Raw genomic sequence first — 23942 nt, forward strand, 5'->3', positions numbered from 1 at the left:
AAGATCATTAGAACAGCCTGGAATGGAGAAGTATAATAAAAACAATAATGAGTAGAAGTGTGACTCTTTTTTTTATGTGTGCAACATTATTTTCTCAGCTTCAGTAAGAAATTTCATCAAAAGGAAGACAATAAAGGGTGTATAGTTAACTAAACCAATATGAATTTAGCTACTTAAAAGCTATCAAATTGATTTTAACCTTCTGGTCTGTTTCTATCCATTCTGGTGATATGTCCACTGAATCAATATGGTTGGAAAAAATATTTCTGCCTGACAGATGTGAATAATTTTATTTCTTGGTTTGTTGATTATGGTTGTTGCTCAATTCAAATGCATCTTTGAAAAACATTGATGCATTCTCATACTTTGTTACAAATATTTATTACAGATGCATATCATCAGATATTGGTGAATATAGCTTGAATAAGTTATAACAGTTCTAGTTGGAACAATGAACATTGTTAAGAGAAAATTTAAGTGAGCTAAAATGTAAACTTTTCGGCAGTGTGTGATGCAGGATTGCTCAAGACTTTTCCATCTCATATGCTCACCATGAAAAATCCATTTGCACCAACTGATGATGACTTTTAGGTATCTGTCAGAAAGGCATAATTGACGATATTCTATAGTCTACAAAAATTACTTGAGTCAAAAGTTGTAAACTCGTACAGCTGTGGCAAAAATGATTGACTAGTACCTTTGCTGCTGTTGCTACAGTTGATTAGTTGGTTGATTCAGTGTGGTTTGATTTTAGGTTTTTTGGTGATTTTTTTACAATATATTAGGTGGAGGAAGGACCCCGAAAGACCACCAACCTAAATTGGTTGATCTGTGACACAAACTCACTGTGAGATGTTTAAGTGATGTAAAAGCAAACACCTTAGTACACTTGGGCACATGGAGCCTCTGTTGATTTGATGTTTATCTCCAACAGCTGAAGTCATTTAGACATGAGCTGTCGGGGTTTCAGTAGATCATTATGGCCTTTACACCATTTTCAGATGAAGAGAATCTATATATGGCAGCCAGTTTTACTGCTGAAGAAAATCCAAGTCCTTTTGAGACACCAAACACCACTTATGTAGAACCACTGACCTTCCACAAGTAACTGGCAACATTCTCATTTACACATTGGAGGCAAGTAATCACATGACAAGCATATTGTACCACTGTCATGGAAGCCCTTCAGATCTGTATCACAAGACAAGCATCTTATACCACTCTGCCATGAAAGCCCCTCAGGCCATAGGTATAAGTCTCATATGAAAGACTAGAAGTGGGAGATAGAACCTGTGACAACTGGATTGAAAGTGCATAATGTTACTGCTAGGCCATCAGTGATGATGATGCTATTGACAATGCAGTTAACTGCAATGACATTGATTTTATTAGTGCTCAGGGAAAAATGATTCCTTGACTTTCATCCATTTTTTAAAGTCTATGATATAAAAATGTTTGACTTGCAATATTTTGTTATAACTTTATATTAGTCTTGCAACAAGGCGTAAAAATAAGACATTGGTAACTGAAAAAGATGTTCTTACAAGAAATGATATAGTGTAAAAGTAGACAAATGATGCAGTATCACTTCCACAGGCAGCATTGTTTTTTTTCTCTGACAAATCATATAAGTTTACCAAAACATTTATTGGAAAAAATAATAACAATGAATCATAGAATCTGACCACACATTTAAAGCAATACAAGATTTAACTATTATTCTAATCAAAAGCAGCATGCCTGAGAACAAAGAAAAATAGCAAGATATATTGATCACTTTAGGAAACACAGAGATTAGGAAGGATACAAATTCATGATTTCTGTATTAGAACAGAAATATCTATTATAAAATCTGTATTCATGGATGATAAATTAGTAGGTATTAAGGGACTGATCACTGACATCTACAAATAATGAGCCACCATGAAAATCTGTGATTTCACAGTATCAGAGACATACTTGGCTGACAGGCAAACAAACAAAAGGACAAAAGACTGATTATAATGAATGAATATAAATAAAAATATGCAGTAGATTATATGATGTATATGAATTCAGTAGATTACCTCCAGCCAGCTGTCATTTAAATCGCTTCTGTCCCCAACCCAATATTAAAATCACTTCTACCGCCCACTAACCCATAGCCAGAAATTATGTTAAAAAATATACTTCTGCAGGGGCCGGTGTTTCTCGATTAAAACACATCTGACGGTAGATCATAATTTTTTAAAATTGCTTCTGTTGTGGGTTGGTTGAGTTTGAAAGTGCCTTCCCCCCGGGGGGTATATGTTTTACTGGAACAGCCCTAATGGTGGCCATTTGTGTGGACTGAAAGGTTACATTCCAGGATACTTTCTGTCTGGTCTGGTCAAATTCCTCCATGAGTGATTTGGGAATATCATCATTTAAACTATTTTCTGTTATCTATTACAGATGCTTTTCTAATTTTAGATGGACTTATTAGGGCTGATCAGTGTAATTTTGTATGAATTTGAACGGTCCTCCTGTCATGATGCTTCTGTCACATTTAATCAAATTCTGTCAAGTGGTTATTGACAAGTTGTCTAAAAGGATTTTATATTTTTAGTAACGGTGGAAATGTCTGATGGTTTATCAACATCATCTGTACAAATTAAAGCTCAAAAGCCAGGATGTTCTGTGCCTATTTGGTCCAAGCTGGCTCAGTGGTTTTTGACAATACGTTAAAAATAACAATTTGCTGACAGAGGCATGTTGTGTAATACATGATGGATGCAGAGCCATGCCAAAATATTGTTCTTACAGCCAGGTAAGTTAACAAGAATTTCTCAGAGGGAATGACACTTTACTAGACAAAAAGAATTTCTGGAATTGAGATAAAACCATTTATTCTTTTAAATTACTGAGTGCTGAAACCATTTCAGATCCTGTAGTATCACTCATTTTTGTAGGGGACCAACTTTCATGGATTTTGATGTTACCCTGAGCCATGAATTTAAAGAGCCAATGAAAAATATGTGACCATGATAAATGACACCACCACCACTCATCTGTTTTACTGTGTTTCATTTGTAGAGATCAACAAGTTATTTCATTAATTTATGTCATTTCTACATTCTGGTTAAAAATATTAGCTTATAACTCAGATTAGTTTTATCTGAACCCTAAAACAATAATTATAAAGCATTTTATATTTTTCATTGCACATATATCATAAAGGAATCTACTAGCTGTAATTTCCACTCACTGCCTTTACCTTTAAATCGATATGCTATGTGACAAGAAAGGATAGTGCGTATCAAGAAAAAGCACAAGGTATTCAAAAACTTATCACTGAAGATGAAATAAAGACATCATACAAAGTCTTTTATTGAAAACCCCATCTTGATATGGCCATCCATTCAGAAGGAGTAGTGACAACAAGATTTTCAAATGGCTGCTGTGGTGGCCATGTTTTAGCAGTGCCAGATTCTTTGAGGAGTATGTGTGTGTAAAGTTTCACAGCAATCCTCCAAGTTATTCGGAAGGAGGATCAGTAACAAACTGGAGCTAATGGAGGGATGAACACTGAACAATGGACATCCACCTTGACATCCCATAAGCTCGCAGAAATAATGACCGTAGAGATAAATTAAAAAAAACAACCGATATTTGGATACAACTTTAGACTCATTATAGCATCATAACAAGCAATTGCTGTAACTTACCTCTGCACACAATACTAGGTTCTCAAAAGCATCTGCATTGATGCAATGGCCATTTTCTTGTTCTCTGACTAAGCTACATTTATGTTTCGTTACCAATCCTGCAAAATAAAAAGAGCTCATGCATTTCTTTTCAACATTCACAATATTGTACACTCTGTGTGTGTGTGTGTGTGTGTGTGTGTGTGTATATATATATATATATACGTTTAGGCTCTTACCAAATGTAACCAGACAAGAGTGAAGACAACAATCTTGTAAAATTTAACAAATATTTTATTTCCCTAGAAAAACAAGGTAAAAATGAGAAAAAAACTTACGGCTCCATGAATCAGACCCAAAAATAATCAAAGAATTAAAAAATAGAAGTCCTAGTAATTAAATTGTCCTTATGAAACTGAGTTTGAATCCTGATGAAATCCAAAATGGAAGGCAGTGATGTATGCTGTGGTCAGCAACATACTGATGTGTCATCAGTTCTTTGTTGAATCATAGAAAATAATATTCCAGTGTTTGAATTCTGTATAAATTTCTATAACTTTGCCTAATAATGAATTTAGAGCACAAGTATTTCCAGGGAAAAATAATCTCTTGGAATTGAAATAATTTGAAGAAAAATTAAAAATTCAACTCAAACTGGTCACAAAATTAACACCTTTAAGTGTCAATGGTTTAAAGCATGACTGACTAAATTCTCTACAGAAAACAGTTTTACACTAATTTAAGATGCAAAACAGATTCCCGTATGAGGTCACATGACCACCTGTCTAGAACACAAACTTTTAATATGTCTAACATCATGTACTCCAAGTATGGCCTTGACTAAAACCAATGATTTTACTTCAACTCTTACTGATTCTGAATCAAGGTCAGGAACTAGGTCAGCATTAGGTATTATTTTGTGTTTACAAAAAAGAGTCTGGTCAAACCGAATTTCTGGAAAATCCAGTAAATAAAGTTACATTACAATAGCATGTAAAGGAATAATTTTTTCTTAAAACAAACAAACAATTAAATGAAATCAAATATAAATCAAGTCAAATATATATATATCAAATATATACACATACATACACACACTCACTCCTGGTATATCCTATTATGTCTTTTTCTATTAACAACTGCGAAAGCATAGGTATTGATCCCCATCTGTAACAATCCACCCTTTACTGTGTGCATCTGATCTGACCAGATTCTGAAGCACTAGAATGTTTTGTCATTTTATTTTTAAACCCTAGCAAAATTAGTGTTTGTAAAATATATATCCCCTTACTGCAAACTATACAGTCTGTGTTTAAACGCTATAATAACTTTGAAAAGTCTATAAAATTTGCATGAAAATATATTCTATGCATATGCATAGAATATAGAGCATCCACCTTAGATGTGGGAGGTCATGGGTTCGATCCCCGACTGAGTCATACCAAAGACTTACATAAATGTTACTAACAGCTGCCTCACTTGGCACTCTGCATTAAGAGGTTAGTGTTAGGACGGGTCTACCTGGTGTCAGGATAATGTGACTGGGTAGGATATCATGCTTATGTCTGGGGCATGATGCCAAAATGCTAGACATTACTATAAATTGACACATTGCAGACACTGTAGCAATATGACTGATTTTTTTAAAACCTACGTTAAAAATCAAAATCACACATTTACAGACACACACTCTTACACAGACTGGGTACAACTTTTTGTCATAATCACTATTCCTGTCTGTTGCAATACTAAACAGCTCAATTTTCATGGCTTCTGCAATTTTAAGTTAAGTATCTTCTGCTAAACACCTAACAATATTAGATGATTTTGTTCTTGCACATGTATATTTTCTGCAATTTTGGAATCAGGAAACATCCATTTGAACAAAGGACCAATGTAGTCTTCTACCACAAAGGGTAGTCTATATTCTATTAAGAACTCTGTAGATAATGTCTCTGCATTTATAAAATTTGTGTCCACAATTTAGTTCTGCTGTAAATAAGAAATTACCTTAGTACTGGAGTTAGTAAAACGAGCTAATTCAAGGTTTCTTTGTTTTAAATCCATGACCAATATTAAAATCCTTTCCACGCAGCCTGCAAGGGGCATCAAGCTGCCTCTAGAATGGAACATTGTATTGTGTAATTCATGTATTCATCTATGAATCAGTTTCTTGTCTTTTCCTAATCCATCTGTGAAATTATTTGTAAAATATTTTTGCTCTAACATGCGCATAGACTAGAATAAATTTGACTTGACTTTTAGTGCCAAATACCTACAGACTAATTCTGTACCAGATATGAATTAGAACAAAGAATCTGCAAGCAAAGATTGTTGTTGTTGTTGTGGGGTTTAACGCCATTTTTCAGCACACGATAGGCTATACATGGCGGCCAGTATTAATGGTGGAGGAAGAACCCGGAAAACCCCGGAAAGAACCACCAACCCACGAGAAGCTACTGGCAATTTTCTCACATGCCCACATTGGCTGAATCTTAGACTCGAACCGCCGCAGACAGAGGTGAGATGGCAGTGATCCGTAACGAAGAGCGCTTTAGACCACTCGGCCACTCGGGGCCCCTTCAAGCAAAGATTAAAAGTGAGAAAACCAGTCTGTCTTCTCCTAACTAAGCCACAGAGCTGCTATAAATAGAAACCGAGGTCAAAAATTTAAAGTAGAAACCAGCATGTTTCTTGGAAATAGGGTAACTGCTATAAATAATACTGTTAGGAAAGTACACGCAAGTCTTTATACAAGCATACTCGTATGTCATAGTTACATACAAGCCATCTGTTAGAATATGGTCTGTGTGATTAAAGGGATGTTGGGGGCTGGGGGGAGTTAGTAAACATGAGAAAACAAATTAATTTTTTGGGATAAGGATATACTGAAAATGCCTAATCTGAATACAGGTATGCCTAAGGTGTAATTTAGTGAAAAGAAAGTGTAATGATTACGCCAAAATGGTTGGCATGTATGACTTTGCTCCTCTAAGTTCGTACTCATGGAGGTCTTAAAAATGACTTACCTTCTAATAAACTTGGTACAAAAGTTTTGAGCTTTTCTTCCTTCACACTTTCTGTTTTATCTAAAATGAAATTATAAACTGTGACTATAGGAACATTCTTTCCATACTACAAAAAACTAGGTTTTTATTTTTGTAATACATGTCACATGGTTAAACAAAATGGTCCAGGTTAATAATTCAACAATTAGAAACAAATTGAAAACAAGCCCTAACAGCATGAAACTCTAATCAGACCACTAACATAAGCACACACAAAATTTCATCTGTCTACCTCAAGTGGTTTTTGCTTAATTGTGATAACAAGTTTGAAATCTGTATATACAAAAATTAGTCCTAGCCACAAAAATTAAAAATGCATAAACAAAAGCAGATGAAATAGTACCCTGACCCTTGCTGAATAATCATCTAAGCTGACCCAAGTAGAGTATGGCTGACTTCAGCGATTATTGACCTATATTTCCCAATGACTAGGCCTTTGGTCAAAGTATGTGGTCTTCAAGTAAATGATCAACAAAGGTCAAGGACAGTTGGCAGGAGGCTTAGGGGAGAAACCATTTTCAACTCATGGCTACGAACTCAGACCTACTGACCCCAAAACTGACAAGTACCTTTCTTGTTTCAAATGAATGCCATCCACAAGGTTTGGCTATGATTTAAGGCAAATGACTCAAATTATTTTATGGAAACTGTTTTCCTTCTTGAAGTTCCTCTGACCCTGATCTTTGATCTTTTAACCCCAAAATTATAGGGGTCTTTCCTCTGCAAGCCATCTACAAGCTTTGGCTAAGGGATGTGGTACATAATTTAATTATCCTAACAGAAATATTTTCTATATTTGGAAGCCTTTCTTCATAATGTTTCCAAGAAAATCTTTACCTTCATATCTGTAGACTTTACCTTTTGATCAGCACCATACAGATAGTACTGTGCTGATGTGCCAGTAAACCCTATACATACTATGCTTATATACAGTCCCTGTGACCCTGACCTTTGACCTCCTGACACAAAATGGAATGCATCTGCTCCTTTCAAATTCAAATTTAAAGTTTGATCAAAGTAGGTGAAAAAGAACTGAATGTGTTGAAACTATTTTCCTTTCCAGCCACTCTGGCTATGACCTTTTGAAACCAAGATCACTAGGTACCTTTCTTATTGCAAATGCAAGCCTTATATAAATTATACAGGTATCTGATATACAATGCATGTTTAACTTCTTTTAGTCTCTGTAAAATTAATCTTGGACTCTTTATGCAATCATTATGCTTCTTTCTTGCCCCAAAAATAAGGTACTTACAAAGACGCAACAGTATATAATGGAGAACTCTTGTTACTGTGTAGAAACAAAACAGGGAACAGACAGACAAACATCATAGCATGGGATGGTGGGCATATACAAACTGAGAAATTATTGTAATGGCATTAAAATCGAAACTGGTCGTAAGTGTGTAAAATTAAATGGCTTAATCAAATGGATTCAATACAGGCATACAGATGCCTATGCCATTTACCTACCATGTCCTGGCATAAAGCATACTGTCCAAGATTTGATACATGCCTCTATCACAGTTCTGTTCTGTACTGGCATACTATCTAACATTCTACACTTGCCTATGCCACTGTCCTATACTGTACTGGCATACTAACATTCTATAGATGCCTATGCCACTGTCCTATTCTGTATTGGCATACTAGCATTCTATATTTGCTTATGCCACTGTCCTATACTGTATTGGAATGCCTAACATTCTATCCTTGCCTATGCCACTGTCCTATTCTGTACTTGCATACTGTCTAACATTCTATACTTGATATGCCACTGTCCTATACTGTACTGGCATACTATCTAACAGTCTATACTTGCCATGCCACTGTCCTATACATTAATGGCATAATGTCTAACATTCTATCCTTGCCTATGCCACTGTCCTATACTTCAATGGCATAATGTCTAACATTCTATCTTTGCCTATGCAACTGTCCTATTCTCTACTGGCATTCTGTCTAACATTCTATACTTGCCTATGCCACTGTCCTATACTGTACTGGCATACTAACATTCCATACTTGCCTATGCCACTGTCCTATACTGTACTGGCATACTGTCTAACATTCTATACTTGCCTATACCACTGTCCTATACTGTACTGGCATACTGTCTAACATTCTCTACTTGCCTATGCCACTGTTCTATACTGTAATGGCATAATGTCTAACATTATATCCTTTCATATGCCACTGTCCTATACTGTACTGGCATACTAACATTCTATCCTTTCATATGCCACTGTCCTATACTGTACTGGCATACTGTCTAACATTCTATACTTGCCTATGCCACTGTCATATTCTGTACTGGCACACTAACATTCTATACTTGCCAATGCCACTGTCCTACACTGTACTGGCAAAATGTCTAACATTCTATACTTGCCTTTGCCACTGTCCTATACTGTACTGTCATACTGTCTAACATTCTATACTTGCCTATGCCATTATCCTGTAGTGTACTGACATACAGTACATTGTCTAACATGCCTAAAAGCAGCTTGTGGTGCTCACTTTGTAGATATGTACACAAACGAGTTCTAAAGGCCATCTGGAAAGGATACTGAAAATAAATGAAACATACAGCCTTGATTATTTTTTCTTGCTTGATTCTCCATCACTGCATGTAAGATATAACACTTTTGATAATTAATAGGTATATTTGGATCTACCAAAGATTTGTTTGAAAGTTTACCTGATGGTGAACGAATAAAAAGTGGACATCAGAGACAACTTTATTCAGGTAAGCTCACAGATGGTAAGTGATTTTTCCTAGGGTTTTGAGAAAGATGGAGCCACACACAGATGGATATTATCATAAAGGTATGTGGGGGGTGGGGGTGGGGGTGGGGGTAGCTTTTATGGGGTTGCAGTTTTTAAATTAGAACAATAGCATATTTTAAAAAAACAAATCAAACAAGTTACTGTCCCTAAGGAGAATGCATTAAATATTTTACTTGTCTATTCAGACGAGTTCATTTGTATGAATAATATATAAAAGAAATGCTCCAATAACTGTTATACTGTGTACAATAAATTACAATTCAACATTGTAAATCTGAACCTTTATGAGTGAAAAGTGATGATTTGACACATTTTTCAAAATTAAACAATAGTTCACTGAAGGGACTGAAACTGTACTGGTTGAAAAGAATTTCCAGGATTACAAGATATATCCATGATACACATGTTTTTTAGAAAAAGATCCAAGTTAGTGAAGTGGTATCATTCAAGATGTTCTTCAGCTATATCCACAAACTAGTGTAAATGAGAAAATAAGCTGTATCCACAAACTAGTGTAAGTGAGAAAATAAGCTTGTTTGTATTATCATGTTTACAAGCCAGTAGGGCAAAAATAACCAAGGCAAGACCAATGACTGTAAAAACAATGTCATAATGCCAACTATCAACATGTTAATTTTGAATACAACTACAAAGTCTAGTAAAAATTCACCTGGATGTGTAGAATTCACTTTATTCATAACTTCATATAACTTTGACTTTACACCATTGCAAGTGTTTTAAAGTAAACCCTGTGTCAATGGCACTATTTAGATAAATATAACTTATGACAAATATCCTTTCTGTCAAATACATTATCTGATCACACTAACATTAGTAGAATTAGAAAGAGGAGGAAAAAATGCATCAGCTTCCAACCAGTACCCACACAACCCTGTTGGAGCACCATGTCTACTGTACTAAAAGGATCAACTTCTTCTAACCTAAGGTTAGCAGAACCAAAGATTATACATTTGCAAGGGTGACTGATATGGGACTCCGCTCCCAGATATTGCCTTACTGTCAAAATTTCAAGGCAAACCCAGTGAAATTTGTAAGGTCATGCATTGGGCTGAAATTGTGCCATCACGAATGGGGTATGGTAACTTTCTGAACTACCAGTGGCCTGAAAAGATTCAGCTCTCTCCTTTGTATGGCTATGTCATGCAAATCAAGCAGTTCTTAGCCAGTCAGAATGCTTTTACAAAGTCATGCCCTCATTTACTGCATTAATTCTGGGATTAAAAATGGAAGGCATATTCTTACACTCATCTCCAGCTGATTGCAAGGGCATCGGCAGCTCATGCCTCTGGGTCTGGGAATGGATAAATAAAATCGAGCAATTTGTTTTTCCACCTCAGCACAAATAGATCTAACACTGGTTGGCTCCATAGGGAACAGACGTTAATGGAAGATGTACATACCACTCCATATAATGCAGTTGGCCTCTCCTTGACAACAAATCAACCAGGACATTAAGCCTGTCTGGGATGTCAGACTTGCATGTTTATATGACACTGGACCATAATGCAATGGTCTGGTGATTTTTTTGTCCCCTTTCCTCCTTGTTTCAAGATGCAGTTCAATATGACTGAACCTTCTGACATTGTCAGGATCATCTCCCTCTGATCGTGTTTCAACCAAACATGAAAGGCTTCATATCAAGGATACTTATGTATAGAGCTTTATCTGTGGTGTCCCCTTGCTTTTGATGTCACACAGTCCATTAAAAATTTCTCTGTCCAGCTAATGACGCAGGAAATGTTTGATTTTGATTGAGATAATGTTCTTGTGACCTAAACAAACTGAGCTTAGGTGCTCCTGTACAAGAAGGTTCATCAGCAAAGGATGCATGCAAAGGCAGTCTACGTATAACGGTCTACCTTTGCTCTGAGCGGGCCAAGGAGTTGAAGAAACTCCAAAGCTAAAATGAATGTCCTGGTGGATGCCATCTCTGACTCTTGAATGATACTGTCAATGCATCTGGGAAAAAGACAAACCAGGATGAAACGAGTCAGAAACTCCATACCTAAATGAAGAAAATGTTGAGAACAGTCAAGATTTGACTTTCTCCACACTGACCTAATCTGCAAATGAGACTTAGAAGGCTATTCATATCATGAATCAAAACCAAGCTTACCAAATGTTTTTGGACTGTATCATCCATGCACACTGCCATTGCTGTGGAGGAGAATGTACTGAAGTGGGATATGGTGCAATTTAATGTCTTGGTGAAGGTGTGATGGCTGAGACTGAGGCCAAATGGAAGGATGCAGAATTGGTATACTACTCTATGGTAGCTGAAGTATACGTATTTGCATGATACCATGTGAAAAAGTATGTGGAAATGCATGTCAAACTGGTCAAGGATGATTGTGTGTATTTATTGCATCACAAAAATGGACCATCTCCATCTGTAACTTTGGGGCAGTAATAAGCAGATCTCAATCTTCCATTGCTTTTCAACACCAGAAAGTCTGGAACAGAAACCTAAACATCTGGTTTTTCAACTACCACCACTGGCCACTTTAAATGCAATGTTCACTTTGTGAAATCATTTGTGATCTCCATCAGATGGGGGATGATGAGACTAAAGGGGTACGGATGAATGTGATCCAAAGCCTCTCTGAACTAACTTGGATGGTCCAACTGTTTGGGGGAAAATAGGTTGATCCAAGTCTGGCAGAACATAAGGAGTCTGGTGTCCAAAAGAGGTTAGCCAGTGGTTGGAAGGGATGGTAAGTCATGGACAGTTGGAAGGAGGCTTATTTGAGAAGAAACCTTGTGTTTTCTCTCTCCTCCAGATCTCCCTGTGGAAGTCACGAGCATAGCCACCTGTAACTTTCCTGGTCAAGAAAGGTTTCCCACTGTTGCTGAGATTTACCCAAATAATCTTTCTGTCACTGATCATCCCTTCTCTGGTATTCATCTTTATGGGCTATGCAGAAATAAAGGCTTGCATAGAGAGTTAAAGGGGCAATACTGTGCTCCTCAATTCAACCTCCAAACAGATGGGGAGAGCTGAACAGGAGGGAATGCGCAGGTATAAGAGATGACTTCAGGAATGCACCTCCTAAGTCAAGGTTACATGAAACCATTAGGACATCCACTATCATGTGGTGTACAGCCTACCTTGATAACACAGCATAAGAATTTCCAGGGAATGGTCATTTATGTGAATGATCGTCAAAGACACCCGATCAAATAGGGAGAAAGTCAAAACAACTTTTCTGACCAAATTAGTCATGCCATCAAACATTATAATAGAGTGGTGCAGGCATATTGACTGTAATATCCTTGTCTAGGCTGGGTATATCCTAACGATGAACATTGCCTGTTCTACTCCTACACACTCTACATCCAGGGGTATAGCTGTCCATACAGCAATGATGATGCTGAATTATTACCGTGTGTAAACAAGGTTCTAAACCTATTGGATATGTTTGCAGGGAAAGTTAAGTCATGCCCAGATGAATGCTTAATACTTCATGGTAGCAAGATTTAGAGTGTGCCTATTTCTTGCAGCCTTTCAAGACATTGGACCAAACATTCACAGCCCACATTGCACACACGCTACAAGAGTGAGGAAGAACATTTTATGCAGGTCAGGAATGTTTCATATTTTTCCTCTGCAACTTTGAAGTGCCTGCACTTGCTTGTATTAGATTGACAGCTCTGTTTGAGAGAAGAAAAAAACAGGCAAACAAAAAATATACAATTTGTTTAAATAGGCAAACTTGCATTACTGAGAAAAAGTGCGTAATAAACTAAAACTTAACAGCACAATACAATCATACTGGTAAAATATTGCATGGTAATGATCAATATTACAGGGACAATAACAACTAGTAAAAAAAATGCTTAAATGCACACAAAAATCATTGTGAAAAATACAGGATGTAAAGTTTGGCCATATTCTGTTTAGTGGTTTTGGAAAAGTATTAACAGTAACAGTAACTTTTCTATTTGTAGTTAATGGTTGTCATGTCTGATGGCAAATCAGCATTATCTGAACAAATTTGAAACAACTTCTAGCAAGAATGCTTTCCGTCAAATTTGATAAAAATTCTGTTCAGTCATTTTTAAAAATAAAATGGGCCTATTTGTTGAGTGGCATCATTTGTACAAATATGACAGTTTTTCATGCCAGGAAATGTTCTGTGCCAAATTTGTCAAACTGGTCTAGTGCTTTTTGAAATAGCCACTGTTGATGGATACATAAAGCACAACACACCATGCATAATGTAGTATGCATAAAACATGCTGGGCCATAACATCATCTCAATTGGCCTTAAGGGTTAATGGCAAGATAAAAAATCATAACATCATCTCAATTGGCCTTAAGGGCTAATGGCAAGATAAAAAATCATAACATCATCTCAATTGGCCTTAAGGGTTAATGGCAAGATAAAAAATCATAACATCATTTCACTTGGCTTTAAGGGTCAATGGCAAGATAAAAAATCATAACATCATCTCACTTGGCCTTAAGGGTCAATGGCAAAATAAAAAATCATAACATCATCTCACTTGGCCTTAAGGCTCAATGGCAAGATAAAAAATCATAACATCATCTCACTTGGCTTTAAGGATCAATGGCAAGATAAAAAATCAAAACACCATCTCACTTGGCCTGGTCAATGGCAAAAAATAAAAATCACAACATCATCTCACTTGGCCTTAAGGGTCAATGGCAAGATAAAAAATAATAACATCATCTCACTTGGCCTTAAGGCTCAATGGCAAGATAAAAAATCATAACATCATCTCACTTGGCCTGGTTAATGGCAAGATAAAAAATCATAACATCATCTCACTTGGCCTTAAGGGTCAATGGCAAAATAAAAAATCATAACATCATCTCACTTGACCTGGTTAATGGCAAAATAAAAAATCATAACATCATCTCACTTAGCCTTAAGGATCAATGGCAAGATAAAAAATAACATCATCTCACTTAGCCTTAAGGGTCAATGGCAAAATAAAAAATCATAACATCATCTCACTTGGCTTTCAGGATCAGTGGCAAGATAAAAAATCGTTAACATCTCACTTGGTCTTAAGGATCAATGGCAAGATAAAAAATCATAACATCATCTCACTTAGCCTTAAGGGTCAATGGCAAGATACAAAATCATAACATTATCTCACTTGGCCTTAAGGATCAATGGCAAGATAAAAAATCATAACATCATCTCACTTGGCCTTATGGGTCAATGGCAAAATAAAAATTCATAACATCATCTCACTTAGCCTTAAGGATCAATGGCAAGATATAAAAAAATCAGAACAACTTGGAGAATAATTACCTTTGGATCTTGTGACCAGCACTGATGAGATTCCAAGTGATTCTCCAGTTGGGATTTCAGACTTGAACAAATCTCTGACATTGGCTTATTTGCCCCATTTTCCACGCCATTTTTCTCATGATTTTCAACATTAAGTTCCCGCCCCAAAATCACTGCAGCTGCCAGTATTCTCATCGTCAAATTCCTGACCTTCAGCCAGGCTTTCTACAAGAAAAGCAATATACTTATAATAAGTAAAGAATTTTACATGTACAAAAGTATCTGACCACTCAAAATCTTCAATATCATACAACACAAGTTATTTCTCTCACTTTCAACACTCCCAAAGGGTTGTTGAAAATTCTAAAATGAGTTATTGCTTTCCCACTTTCAAAGGCAGCAATTATACCATTCCATTAGGTATGATCTGGTCTTTTTTAAGAGAAGTTGACTCTTAGCTGCTTATCAACTATTTCCAAATCTGCCTCATTATTTACTGACTAATACCAGTGAAACTACCTTAGGTATCTAACCCTCTCCTCTACTACTTATAATCTAGCCGCCACATATTGATAGGTAAACAAAGCTGCCACTTGCTGGGAGATTACAAGCTTCTTCATAGATATAACTGGATTAATTATACTCGCAGGCAATAAAAGGGATGACCTTTGAATGAGCTGATAGTGATAGAGTGCAGATTAATTTCCATCAAAACACCTATAATATAATAAAGCACATGGCCCACACCAGCATGCAGCGTCTTGTCTTTGTTGCAGGACAACCAGGATCTGATGGCAGTTCAACATTTCATTAACAATGGATAAGTTTTCAAAATTGCTTTGAGTAATTTTAATGGGATATCAGACAGGCTTTGAAGGTCAATTATTCTGCCATTAATATACATTTTCATTAATATGGTGGGAAGATATTTAAATTTACAATGAATGACTGGATAATTCTCACCTAACGTGTTTTATTAATTTGAACCATGACATCATATAATTATCGGCCACCAAAGTTTTTTATGAATACCACTGCTATACTATTAATCTGATACATGAATACACTAGATTATCGATAAAAGCTGGGTTCTGACTAGTCTGATAAAGCTTAAGCACACTGATGAACCAAACTCTGGATCCAATAATAACAATCCATCTCCATCTGAATTCATTGGGGGATTTTTTGGTGGGTTTTTTTTGATGAGTTTTAATACCAATTTCAGCATGGTAGGCTATACATAGTGGCCAGTTTAACTGAAAGAGGAAGAGTCAAGGAAACCCCAGGAAGACCAATAACTCATGAAAAGCCGACATTGATCGAGCCCTAGACTTGAGATGGCACTGATTGATAAAGGCAAGTACAGCAGACCACTTGGTCATCCAACCACAAAAGTTATACCTTTGTCTAACCAAAGATTGTGTAGGTAAGACAAATGCTGAAATAAAACCTGCCTACAGAATGGGAAGACTACAAATTATTGTGCAGTGATTTATTTTCAAAAGTATTAATTTCATAGGTATGTGAAAAATTACGCATTCATGAATACTGATATACTGGTATAGATTTAGCATCACATGCAGATATATTAACTGATAATCCTTCTTGACTGTATCAGTTCAGTGAGAAATTTCAAATTTGAAAAAAATGCTCAACTTAAATAAAAAAATATGTTCATTAAATGCAGTAAATCAAAAACATGACTGCTTTCAATACAAATTAGTCAATCAAACACTAAAGGAAGTAAACAACATTGACAATTCAGAGCTAGACGTCCTAGTTTCTCCTCTATCAACACAACTAATAATCCAGCAAGCTACTTCTCATATTAATGGTAAAGGGAAACATTCTTGTATAACACTAAACATGTATCATCGATACATATCCAGGATCTATTTGATGACTAAAATTGGGTCTTTAAATGTGTGGTTTGCAGCACACATAAAACCTACACAAATGGACACCACATCAATACCAATTAACAGCAGAATCTATTAATTGAACATGCATTTCATGCAGCATGTCAAACTGCTGTACAAATAAACTTACCTCTTCTTCAAAGGACTTTTGCTGCAATTCTTTCAAATTAAACCTACAAGAAAAGATAATATCAACCTCTAAACATTATTTTAAAAATTTAAACAATTAAACTATGGTTTAAATGGATGTATAACGATGCAGTAGCATAACTGATACCAGAGCAAAATCTAGCTTTCTACTTTGCAGTGAAGTCCAAAAAAAGCCACAAATGATTGTGAAAAAAATTTAACGTGTGATATTATTCCTTGATCTAAAGAATATAGCATGACATAATTTCATAAAAAATGATGACAAAGAACTTTCAAATTAGTCTGGAATATGTTATTATGATGGTAAAAAATTCACGGACAAAACAGAATTATACTTCACTTTTTATGTTATCAAATATTTAAGTCATTTTCTTGATCTGAGACTTCCTTAGTACAGATTAGTCGTATCCATGTTTGCATGAAATATATGTACACTTATGTATATACCACATAAAGAATACGCTGGCGCATGTTTTCTAAGTTTTTTTTATTAATTATCTGATCTGTATTCTTGAACATGCAAGAATGTATACATTATCTGAAAGCCTGTCAGTCACACTTGCAGTTCGACTGATATTCAACTAATAACTTATTGCAGTTTTTCTTGGACCATTTTAAAACAAAATCTAACCAATTACAGGTTTTCAAATGTGAATAGAAACATGGGTCAATATCTCAGATGAGCTGCAACATTTTTGAAACTGTGCATAACCATTTGCAAACAAATTTTGAAAGTCTTACAACATAATAAAACAGAAATATTCAATTTAATGTCCAAAATTTTGTGAACTGATGATGTTTTTATGAACTGAGAATGTCCCATCACAGAAAACTAAGGCAAAACTTGATCAGATATAAACATACATGGATAGACAGACAAAAGTAAAACAGAAAAACACCCCTTCACATTTGTAATGCAGAATGTATGCTTAACAGTAAGTGAAATTATCAGAAATAAAATCTGTATGTATCCAAAACCAAGAATCAGACCATGGCATCCCATGTTCTGTGAAACCATGCACTCTGGGGGCAGAATTATGCATTGAATTACATGCTGGCCACAATAAGACTGGAGAGAAATCTACTGGACTTTTCAACAAGAAAAAGGAACATAAAACAACAAATAATACACAACTGGTTGCAGACAGATGTACCACAGTGATTTATTAATGATAATAACACAAAGCATCTAAAGCAATGTTTAATGTTTCATAAATCAATAACATTCATAATGACATTTTGTTTTGTTATATTCAGCACACCTTATGGTATATATGGCAGCCGGTATATTTGGTGGAGGAAGACTGAATGAACCACCAACCCACAGGAAGCTACTGCAAATTTTCTCACCTACCCACATTGGTTGAACTGAGACTCAAACTTGTGCAGACAAAGGTGAGATGTGTGAGTGATATGTAAATCCATCAAAACACTGACAACGGACCAATGGAATTAGCTTGTTACGCAAAACCAACAGAAAATCTATTATAATGTATGGAGACAATATTGATCAAAGGCAAAGCATAAGTACTATCGCTCATAGCTGAATTTAGGTTGTTTTTTTGTAATTCATGAGGAAAAAGTTTTCACATCTGATTCTCATTTTATAAAGCTGAGTTTTTTTATCGTTAAATATATATATTTATTTTTGCAAATGATCAAAAGTCGAATTTGTTATTTGATTATCATAATTGCTCAAGTTAACCATCTAATAATAACTATCAATGAAGATCAGTGCAACATTCATTCGATCAGAGCACACCTCCCCGCTGCTCTGTACCCTACACTGGCTATCCATTCGATCCAGAATCAAACACAAAATTTGTTCTCTGTGCTACATTTCACTGTCAGACTCTAGTCTAACATACCTATCTGACCTCACTCATGTGTACACACCAGCAAGATACTTACGCTCCTCTTCTGACAATCATATACTCATTATTCCCACTATGAAAACAAAGTCATATGGACAGCGTTCTTTTGCATACCAGGGCCCAGCAATGTGGAATGAATTGCCCACTGAACTTAGACACAAAGACACAGTGATCACATTCAAGAGGGCTCTCAAAACTCACTTATTTCGACAGCAAGAGCAAACTTAAAGACCTAATAATGTTTCCTACCTGAAATATTCTCAGCATGTTTTGTTTGTTTTAAAATGTTTTTCTAATTTCATGTTGTTTGTTGTTTGTTTTTGTAATAATATTATTATGTTTCTTATCTTATAGGTGTTGTCTAATGTTGTAAAGCGCTTAGAGCTTCTAAAGATTAGGCACTATACAAAGTCCTCATTATTATTATTATTATTATTGTTATGTACTTACCTTGAAGGAGGTTCACAGTTGGTCATCACAGCAAAATCTCTGTTATCACATAGCTCATCATATTCTGTTTTATCTTCAAAGAAAGGTTGGAAAGGATATTTAATACATTTCCAATTCTCATCACAAGACTTCTGTTCAACTTTATTTCATACCTGCAGAACATTTTATGAATTTAGAGCTATGAAAATTTTTTGTTAAAACAATTTTTATTTTATAAATTTATTCCATTTTATTTAAATTAAAAAATGTTTGCATGATAACTCTATATATCTGCTTACAAGTAGTGTCCATCTGCAAACTGCATAGACCCAGATCTGCCTTTGTACAGGGTCATGGAAGATTGGGGTCTATGCAGTTTGAAAGGAGTAATCAGTAGACAATCAACACAGACCCTGATCTGCCAGCAGATCTGGGCCTGTGCAGTCTGCAGTTAGACCTGACTTGTAAGGGAGTCCATATGGTAGTTGATAGAGATATTACCATCACCAGAAGAATGTGATACCTATGTCTAACAATCTGCTTCCACATAAAACAAACAATGTCTTCATGGAACTTGTATGATCACCAAAGTGCCTGAAATGACCCAAACATAAAAGCTGGTCAAGGTGTGATGGACAAATGTATCAATGTAAAGAGTTAACACAAATGTCCTTATCAAAGTCATGTTAATCATGTCCTTATAAATGAAGATAAACCAAGAAAACTGCCCATACTGGTATGACTGGATTACAAAACATTAAAAACAGGCAAAAGAGACCTAGTTTGAGCTGATGGCTAAAGAGCTCCTCATGAAATACTTAGCAAGTCATTTGACTATGAGGAAGTAGCATATGATAAAATGACCTAAATATAAACAATAACTTCAGTGTTGATACTAGATAGACAGAGACAAATGGACAGATATCATAAATCCATGAAGTAAATCTGCACAAAATACAAAAGCTTTAACTGTGACTTGATTCAAATCTTAAATTATACTTACAGCATGGAGAAAAATATCCTTAAAATACTTTTTTTTCGTATGCTTGAAACTCATCCACCAATAAGCATGTATTAAAATCTCCATTTTCAATTTAAGTATGGTCTGAAGATCAATTTAAGTCAATGTTTTAAAATTTATCTTCAGAAAGCAAGAATACATGAGATACATCATGCATTGATATATGTGAAGAAGAAAGTAATTATATTATTTACTCATAAAATACCCTCATGCCAGATTAGAACTCCTCACACCTACACCAATCCTAGAAACAATTCCTATAAGGAATCCTTACATACCTTTCTCTGGATCAATTTCCATATAGGTGATCATCTGCTCTGTTTTTGTATGGCTGTGAAAACAAGAAAATATGCTACTGTATGAAAACCTGATGAATGACTATGGTAATATATGCCTTTGTTATGGTATGAAATTTATACAGTTTGTATATGTAAACTGTTGTTGTTGTTGTTGTTGTGGGGTTTAACGCCATTTTTCAGCACACGATAGGCTATACATGACAGCCAGTATTAATGGTGGAGGAAGAACCTGGGAAAACCCCGGAAAGAACCACCAACCCACAAGAAGCTACTGGCAAGCTTTCTCACATACCCACATTGGCCGAATCCAAGACTCGAACCCACGCAGACAGAGGTGAGATGGCAGTGATCCGTAACGGAGAGCACTTTAGACCACTCGGCCACTCGGGGCCCTGTATATGTAAATAAAGATGCTGGTGTTAACAACATTAAATCAACCCAGTATCAATTTTGGATCAAACTCATGAGATGTTCATTATCTAGATTTAGCCGCCATAAATTAAAACTCTCCAAAATTGATAATAGAAATAAACATTACTAATTTTAGATCTGGAAAATATAACAATATTTTGGATGCACGAAAATTACAAATAATTAGTGTTATTAATACCCACATCTTAATTTTCAGCAATGACAGCAAAATTAAATTTGCATTCCAAAATTTGCTACTTGCTGTCATAGTAAATTTGGAATTTAAGCTTTCACATATTCTAACCTGTCTGTTTCAAGCACCAGATCCAGAAGCATCCGTTCTGCTGTGGCACTAGCATACTGCAAGGAGTTCTGCAACTTCTCACGGAACTTCACAAACTCATGAATCTGTCATGAAAAGACCAAATGATTGAGACATCTTATTATTATACCTGGACAATGCAGTGGAAACACAATGGCTGCACACCGTGCAGTCCTTCATCAAATCCCTATTTCAATCATGTGCACTGGCATGTGATTGCCATTTTCATGATTCTTTTATCTTTATTCAAGAACTCGCTTCTCTAACATCTGAATTGCTTGAGCACTATTTGTACTGCTGATATAAATAAATGTTACAATTAAAACTGTGTCCATATAATGCAACCGAAGAGCAAAGTTCATAGTCAAGCATAGGCTATAACAACAGTCAACCAAAGATTCTCTCCAAAAATTGGCAAGTTCAAACTTAATGTTTTAATGCAACGCCTTATACATAACTTGGCTTAAATCCAGTAAGTCCTTCAAAAGCTAATGAAATGAAAATTAAATTCATCAGACTGTGACAGGACATGTAGACTGGGGTAAAGTATATCCTCTCTTGAAAGAATACTCCTTAGGTAAATAAGGTCTCTCAAGACAGGTTGTTGGTCAAGTCAGATAACAGCACTAGATAATTAATAATCTGTGTTCTGAGAATCTGATCTCTCCAGACAGGTTGTTGTTCATATCAGATCATAGCACTAGATAATTAACAATCTATGTTCTGAGAATCTGGTCTCTCAAGATAGGTTGTTCTTCATGTCAGATCATAGCACTAGATAATAAATAAATCTGTGTTCTGAGAATCTAGTCTCTCAAGACAGGTTGCTGGTCATGACAGATTATAGCACTACATAATAAATCTGTGTTCTGAGAATCTGGTCTCTTAAGACAGGTGGTCTCTTAATGCAGTGGTATTTCAAGACAAGTTTTACTGTAATACTATATTCTCGGTTCACTGGCAGGGGAAGTAACAGGTTTGAGATAAATATAGAAAAAACACTTTCCAACTTTTATTGTTGTCATTTTGGAGTGTATCTTTATTTCACCTGTTTTGATTTTTCCCTTATTTGTAGCAGTATATAGGTAGTCTTTCAATTTATTCATTTCCAAAATAGGGCAATGTATGTACATGTGTATGTGTGTGTAAATAGTAAAAAGTTTTCATTCTGTACAAAAGTAACTGAATATACAAACTTCACAATAGAGACGACAGCCACATGAATGTGTATGTAACATTATCAAGTCTAATTTTTATGAATACTTATTTTTCACCATGAAAATATTGTAGCATGTAATTTGAAATTTATGTTAATGATTTCAAATCTATCAATATATTTCAGTTTGCATAACATGCACTAAAATATGATGCACACCCCTTTTTTGGATCCATCATGAGGGGAAAAAACAAGTTCTGACATATAAAGTGCATGTGATGTCCTAAATTTCAAAATCTTGATGACTTTCTGTTGTGAAACAGCAACCTCCTATTTTGGATTGTGAACTATCATTTTTTACATGATGATTGATTGGTTTGCAAAAAAAAAAAATGTGTTTAACTTTGTTTTCCTATTTGTATGTAGCTATGACAGCAGGCCTCTCCCTCTCTCTCTCTCTCTGTTTTGGAGTTTCTGATATGGCCCATGTTGATATTATGTCAGGCTATATTCATTCCGATTCAAGATCAAACAAAAGATGCTATGTGAAAGTTCAGATCCAGTATTCATACTTGTTTGGACTAGCTTGACACCTCTGAAATATATCTCAGTAACTAAGCTTACATTTACCCAGAAAATGCACCATATTTATGTTGGATAGATCAAAGCTTCACCTGGTGCAAATAAACTCCAAAAAACACCAGACTGAGTCAATGAAAAGTTGATTACTGTGTGGTCCTAAAGAAGTATCAAATACTATGATTTAAGAAAAGGAATACAAAAAAGAACCAAGTTTAAAATCCAAAGAAACACAAATAAATTACAAATTTTCCTAGACCAAGCTTTGTACTTATGTTCAAAACATTACAGCTTTAGCCAGCACTTGTTACCTCAACAAACCACAATGAAACACTGATCACTGTACAGTCACAAAGTATCCAATTGGTTAAGAAACTGAACAATGAACCCAGTTTACTTTCCTAGAAAAAGTAAATAAATTGCAAATTTGATACAATAATTTATTCTTTAATCTCACGAGTTGTATTAATGCTACAGTAATGCGGTATTGGGGGAAATTTGTTTATTAATATGAGTAATCAACAGACAGTTCTAACTAGGTTTGTAAGAATTAGTTATTTCTTAAATAAAGGCTTGTAACAATTTAGTTACAATGCCAAAAATTCGATATTTCAAAAGAACGTCAATGTGCAGGCAACTACATATCCATGCTCCTCTCATCAGACTGACCTAAAAAATACAACTATTGGTTCAACTAAAACTACAATGCAATCCCTCATGAAAATAGACAAAATAGGTATCAAAAGTGTACACTGAACAGATGTTGTAAACATTCAATGGTATTAAGAGATTTCAGAATAATGTCTCTTACAAATACTTAAGATACAATGCCACCTTGATTACTCAAACTTCCAAGGAACTCACCCAATCAGCAGTGGAAGTAACAAGAATTTCATGCATTTATATGAGATTGATTGGGTTTAAAATATTCTGCTGGACCAATTGTGGGTGAAAGATTAGACTGTTAAGATTAA

At 35.3% G+C, this 23942-nt stretch overlaps 1 protein-coding gene across 1 annotated transcript in view; it reads right to left on the reverse strand.

The window, feature by feature from the left end:
- Nucleotides 1-23942, reverse strand: part of LOC149775276 (N-alpha-acetyltransferase 25, NatB auxiliary subunit-like) — a 122381-nt gene that overhangs the window by 21891 nt on the left and 76548 nt on the right. The window contains exons 18-25 of the mRNA XM_089944181.1: nucleotides 21216-21319; nucleotides 20480-20532; nucleotides 19202-19274; nucleotides 16858-16900; nucleotides 14830-15033; nucleotides 9179-9302; nucleotides 6695-6754; nucleotides 3687-3784 (exon numbers count right to left, since the gene is read on the reverse strand). Of these exons, the coding sequence (XP_089800307.1) occupies nucleotides 3687-3784; nucleotides 6695-6754; nucleotides 9179-9302; nucleotides 14830-15033; nucleotides 16858-16900; nucleotides 19202-19274; nucleotides 20480-20532; nucleotides 21216-21319 (759 nt within the window). The remainder of the gene's footprint in view (nucleotides 1-3686; nucleotides 3785-6694; nucleotides 6755-9178; nucleotides 9303-14829; nucleotides 15034-16857; nucleotides 16901-19201; nucleotides 19275-20479; nucleotides 20533-21215; nucleotides 21320-23942) is intronic.

Source organism: Sinohyriopsis cumingii, chromosome 19 (genome assembly GCF_028554795.1).
Source record: "Sinohyriopsis cumingii isolate HCF-2022 chromosome 19, ASM2855479v2, whole genome shotgun sequence".
Classification (NCBI taxonomy): Eukaryota; Metazoa; Mollusca; class Bivalvia; order Unionida; family Unionidae; genus Sinohyriopsis; species Sinohyriopsis cumingii.